At 62.9% G+C, this 4056-nt stretch overlaps 1 protein-coding gene across 1 annotated transcript; it reads right to left on the reverse strand.

Moving 5' to 3' along the window:
* Nucleotides 1–952: 952 nt before the first annotated feature.
* On the reverse strand, nt 953–3817 carry DMRTA2 (DMRT like family A2). Its single transcript, XM_070403331.1, has 2 exons — nt 3247–3817; nt 953–2004 (listed from the first exon to the last, which is right to left on the reverse strand). The coding sequence occupies exons 1-2, from the start codon at nt 3815–3817 to the stop codon at nt 953–955; spliced, it is 1623 nt and encodes a 540-aa protein (XP_070259432.1).
* Between the last annotated feature and the right edge of the window lie 239 nt (nt 3818–4056).

Here is a 4056-nt window from a genome sequence, read left to right on the forward strand (position 1 = left end):
GTGTGGCGAGTCCCCGCTGGAGGGGCGGGCCCGCGGGAGGACCGGTCCGGCTCAGTCCCAAGTCGCTCTGTTCCGGCCTCGGCGCTCACCTTGACCGCTCCTGAGGGAGAGGCCGGCCCAGGCAGGTGAGCAAGATCCGTCCGGGAGTTTACAATAGATTTAGTTTATAAAACCTGATAAGTACAATGCGCGTAGAGTCTAATTTTTTCCATGTTGTCCTTTTTTTTGGCTTTTTTCACGTTAATACCGAGGTCACCTACAGATTACAATTAATAACTTAGAATTCCATTGTATAACATGATACACTGGCTTGTATATATGTGTATAGGTTATATATAGATTTATACATATATAAAAACACACTGCACCACGGGAACCCATGCTTACCGGCATAAGCGACAAAGAGCGACAAATACCGCAATGAGGAAAGTGCACCGCAGAACTTTTCCTTTTTAAAAACAATGATATCGATATATATGTGTGTCCCAAAGATTCGACTCAGTGCCAAGAGATTTATACATCCTAAATTTGTATTTGTTAGAGCAAATATTTAAGATTCTTTAAAGGGAGGGGAGACACAGAAGACAGACTCTCAGACCATCCTGCCATCCATTCGAGCGCACGGGCGGGATGGGCGTGCGCTACGGAGGCAAACTTCGAATTCGCAAGCATTGTCGCTTTTGCAAGGGCTGGGGAACCTTAGGGAGGGGGGTGGGGGAGTGAGGATCAGGGCCTCGCATCTCCTCCGAGAACATCTGCATCTGTAGCTGCTCCACTTTGCTCAGCTCTTCCCACCCACCCTTCAAAACAAAACTGAGAACCATCTCGGAGCGAGAGGACCCCCGCCGGGAAGCAGAGAGCGCACTGGGCGAAGGGGGACCGGCCGCCCACGGGGACAAGGCTGGGGTCCCTGTTTGGGGGCCGCCCAGCGCCCAGCTGCCAGGACCCTCCCCTACTGCTTCTCAGGGGCGCCATTGACCATAGGCCCGTACAGGCCGCCGCCGTAGGACGGCTCCTTGTGCACCGCAGCTGCGGCGGCGGAGCGGTCGCGCATGAGATCGCTGAAGGCGTAGTCCATGGGCGGGCGGAAGCCGAGCGTGGGCACCAGGCCCGCGGTGGAGTAAGGGGCCATGAAGGCCAGGCCGCGGCTGTGCGCCGCCGCCGCCGAGTAGGCCAGGCGCAGGGGACTGAGGCCGAGCGGCGCGCCCAGCGGGTAGGCACCTGCGTCGGCGGCGCCGAAGTGACTGGCGTTGGGCTGCAAAGGCGAGAAGGCCGAGCGGCTGCTCAGCGAACCCAGCGTCCCGGGAGCCATGGCGCCGGCTAGCAAAGGTCTGTGGTGCGGGGGTGCGGCGGGGCCGGCCTGCAGAGGCGCTGGCAGCCCGGGCCCCCCAGCGGCGGCGTCGACACGGCTCAGCCACCCATCTTCCGCGGCTGCTGCTGCACCCACTGCAGCCTTATCCGAGGGCGCGGTGGGGCCGAGGCCGGCCGCCAGGCCCCCGCGGTGGTGGTTCAGCACCTGTTCGATGGCCTGCACCACGTCGCCGCCGCAGCCCTGCAACACTAGCTCCAGGACGCCCCGCCGGTGGCCCGGGAAGACGCGCGTCAAAATGTCCAGCGGCGTCCGCTGCCTTGGACCCGGGGCCCCGCCCAGCCCTGGGGCTGGAGGAGCCTCTGACTCTTCTCTGTCGGCCTCCGAACCGGATTCAGAGCCCAGAGGGCTGGCGGAGCCTGGGCTGTCCTCCTCTCCGCCGCCTCCGGGGCCAGCGCTGCCCGGGCAGCTGCCACCTGCCTCCTTGGAGGCCTGGGTCAGGGGCGACCCCGAAAAGGACTCGCCGTCGCCGTTCTCGGAGCCCGAGCCTGGCCGCACCTCCGGGGATGAGGTCCCGGGACCCGAGTCCGCACCGTCGGGCGATAAGGGCTTCCCAGGTGGCGGGGGCGGGCTGCCGGGCCGGCCTGCTTGAAGCAGGGCCTTGGGGAACAGGTCAAACTTCTGTAACTTGGCCTCTGGGGGAGAGGGGGGGAAGAAATGAGGATGTAAAGAGCAGTTAGCAGTGGGGAGGCGACCACACCCACAGAACCCCAGCCCTTGGCACCGCAGTTTCCTTTCCCAGGGAGCCCCCGACCTCCATTCACTGGGCTCCAATGCCCCTTTCCTTTTGCCCCACCATTCCTTCCTCTGGGTCCCTACAGCCCTGTCTCTCCTCCCCTGCCCCCAGGCAGCCGTCCCCGTTCTGTATCCAGAACCCCAACCACCTGCACCGAACAAGTCGTCTTCCTGAAGCGTGGAGACTGAACCTCCACCGTTATCCCCTTCCTAGCCCTGCCCTGCCCTGGAAGAGGGACCTGGCCCTGGGTTCAAACAGGAGCCAACATAACTTCCAGCTGCGCCACACACCTTATAGAAAAGCCAACCCAGGCCGGGTGCCCTCTGGCCCCGGGCAGCAGAGCCTGTATAGGAAAACGCCTTGGACATCTACAAGGTCCCAAACTTCTCGGCAGGCAAAAAACCAAGCCCCCTGTTTCTCAGCCACCCTTTCCGAAATTAAGACCTAAGACGTTCTTGTCTCCCACGCTGAGAGCTGAGAGGGCCCCAAAGGCGCCCGCCAGGTCTCCTCCCTCCGCTGAAAAAGTCCAAGGAGTTTTGAAAAAGAGGGTGGGGCCAGGCAGGGAGTAGAGGAGTAAAGGAAAGGCCTCGGAGAGGTGAGAGCGCGCGGACTCAGAAACCGGGGACGAGTGGGGAAAGGAGCAGGGCACGACCTGCGGTTGTCCGAGGAGCAATGGGAACGCGATTACTGGAATCACAAGTGGAAAGAGATCTTCGACACCTAGAGAAAGAGGGGCGGGGCGGAGGAGGGGGCTCGGAGAGGGTCGGGTTTCCGAAGAGAGTGAGCAGGAGAGGAGGCAACTGCGACGGGTGGAAAAGCACAGATCGGAGAAGAGAGACGCGCAGGCTTCTGCGCTGGGGAGAAGGCCCGGCGCAGTGAGCAGGAAGCTGAAACCTGTGTTTAGAGGAGATAAGACTAAAGCGTTCACAATTGGGCCCGCGGTGAAAGAAAAGTAAAATGCAAATGCTTCAGAAAGGGGAGGACAGAGTTTATGTACTTCTGCCCCACATCAGGGCTGGGTGCGCGGTGAACTCTAGCAGAAGGGACGTTTGGAGAAGGGGATTCTACTCTGTCGGTACCCAATCAAGTCCCTGGACCCCGTTACTGCTCCCCTCTCCTCCCGGCCGGACCGCGCTCTCACCTGAGCTCCCGGCGCCCGCCGCGCCTCCTCCAGTGCCCGCGGGCGCTCCGGCTCCCGGCCCCCCGCCATCGGCGGCGCACACCGAACCGAAGACCTCGTAGGCGGGTCGCGGCGGGATGATGCCGTTGGCCGCGGCCAGCGCCAGGCCCTCGGCGGTGCCGTAGAGCAGCTGGAGCTCGCGCGCCTCGTTCTCTTCCTGCGCCTGCTGCCTGCGCAGCGCCACCTGCGCCGCCATGACGCGCTGGCGCTCGGCGATGAGCGTGCACTTGGCGCACAGGCAGTCCTTCCAGCGGCAGTAGCGCTTGTGGCCCTTGAGCGCCGACACCACGCCGTGGTTGCGGCAGCGCGCGCACTTGGGGGTCCGCGGGTACTTCTCCGCCGCCCGCAACAACAGCGGGGGCGCCCGGAGCAAGCCGCCAGCCACGCTCACCGGCAGCGAAGCGGCCGCCGCCGCCGCCGCCGCCACCGAGGCCACAGATGCCACGGGCGGCCCCGTCGCTGTCGTGGCCGCCGTCGCCGCGCCGGGCACGCTGGGCAACTCCGAGCGAAGCTCCATGTCAGGACCTGGCATGGAAGACAGTGGGGAGGGGGAGAGACTTGGGGTGAGGAGGGCACGGTGCGCGAAGCTAAAGCGCACCCTCGAGAAACCCAGGCTGAGGGAGGGAAATTTCGGAGCCAGAAGTTTGGCTCCTGGTTGTCAAATTGCTGGGAGGAGGTGCCTTTGGAGCCCCCTTGTACGGCCGAGCTCCCCCCACCCCACTCCTTCCAGAGCTCTTCTTATATCTGATTCGTGGGCTGGGTGTTAGATTT

The sequence above is a fragment of the Myotis yumanensis genome, unplaced genomic scaffold (assembly GCF_028538775.1).
Source record: "Myotis yumanensis isolate MYYU_CA2020_CCGP unplaced genomic scaffold, mMyoYum1.0.hap1 SCAF_2, whole genome shotgun sequence".
Taxonomy (NCBI): domain Eukaryota; kingdom Metazoa; phylum Chordata; class Mammalia; order Chiroptera; family Vespertilionidae; genus Myotis; species Myotis yumanensis.

Coding starts and splice junctions, on each gene's coding strand:
- DMRTA2 (XM_070403331.1), bottom strand. CDS start 3,817: ATGCCAGGTCCTGACATGGAGCTTCGCTCGGAGTTGCCCAGCGTGCCC. Junction 2,005..3,246: donor GGCGGGCGCCGGGAGCTCAG/GTGAGAGCGCGG, acceptor CCTCTCCCCCAG/AGGCCAAGTTACAGAAGTTT.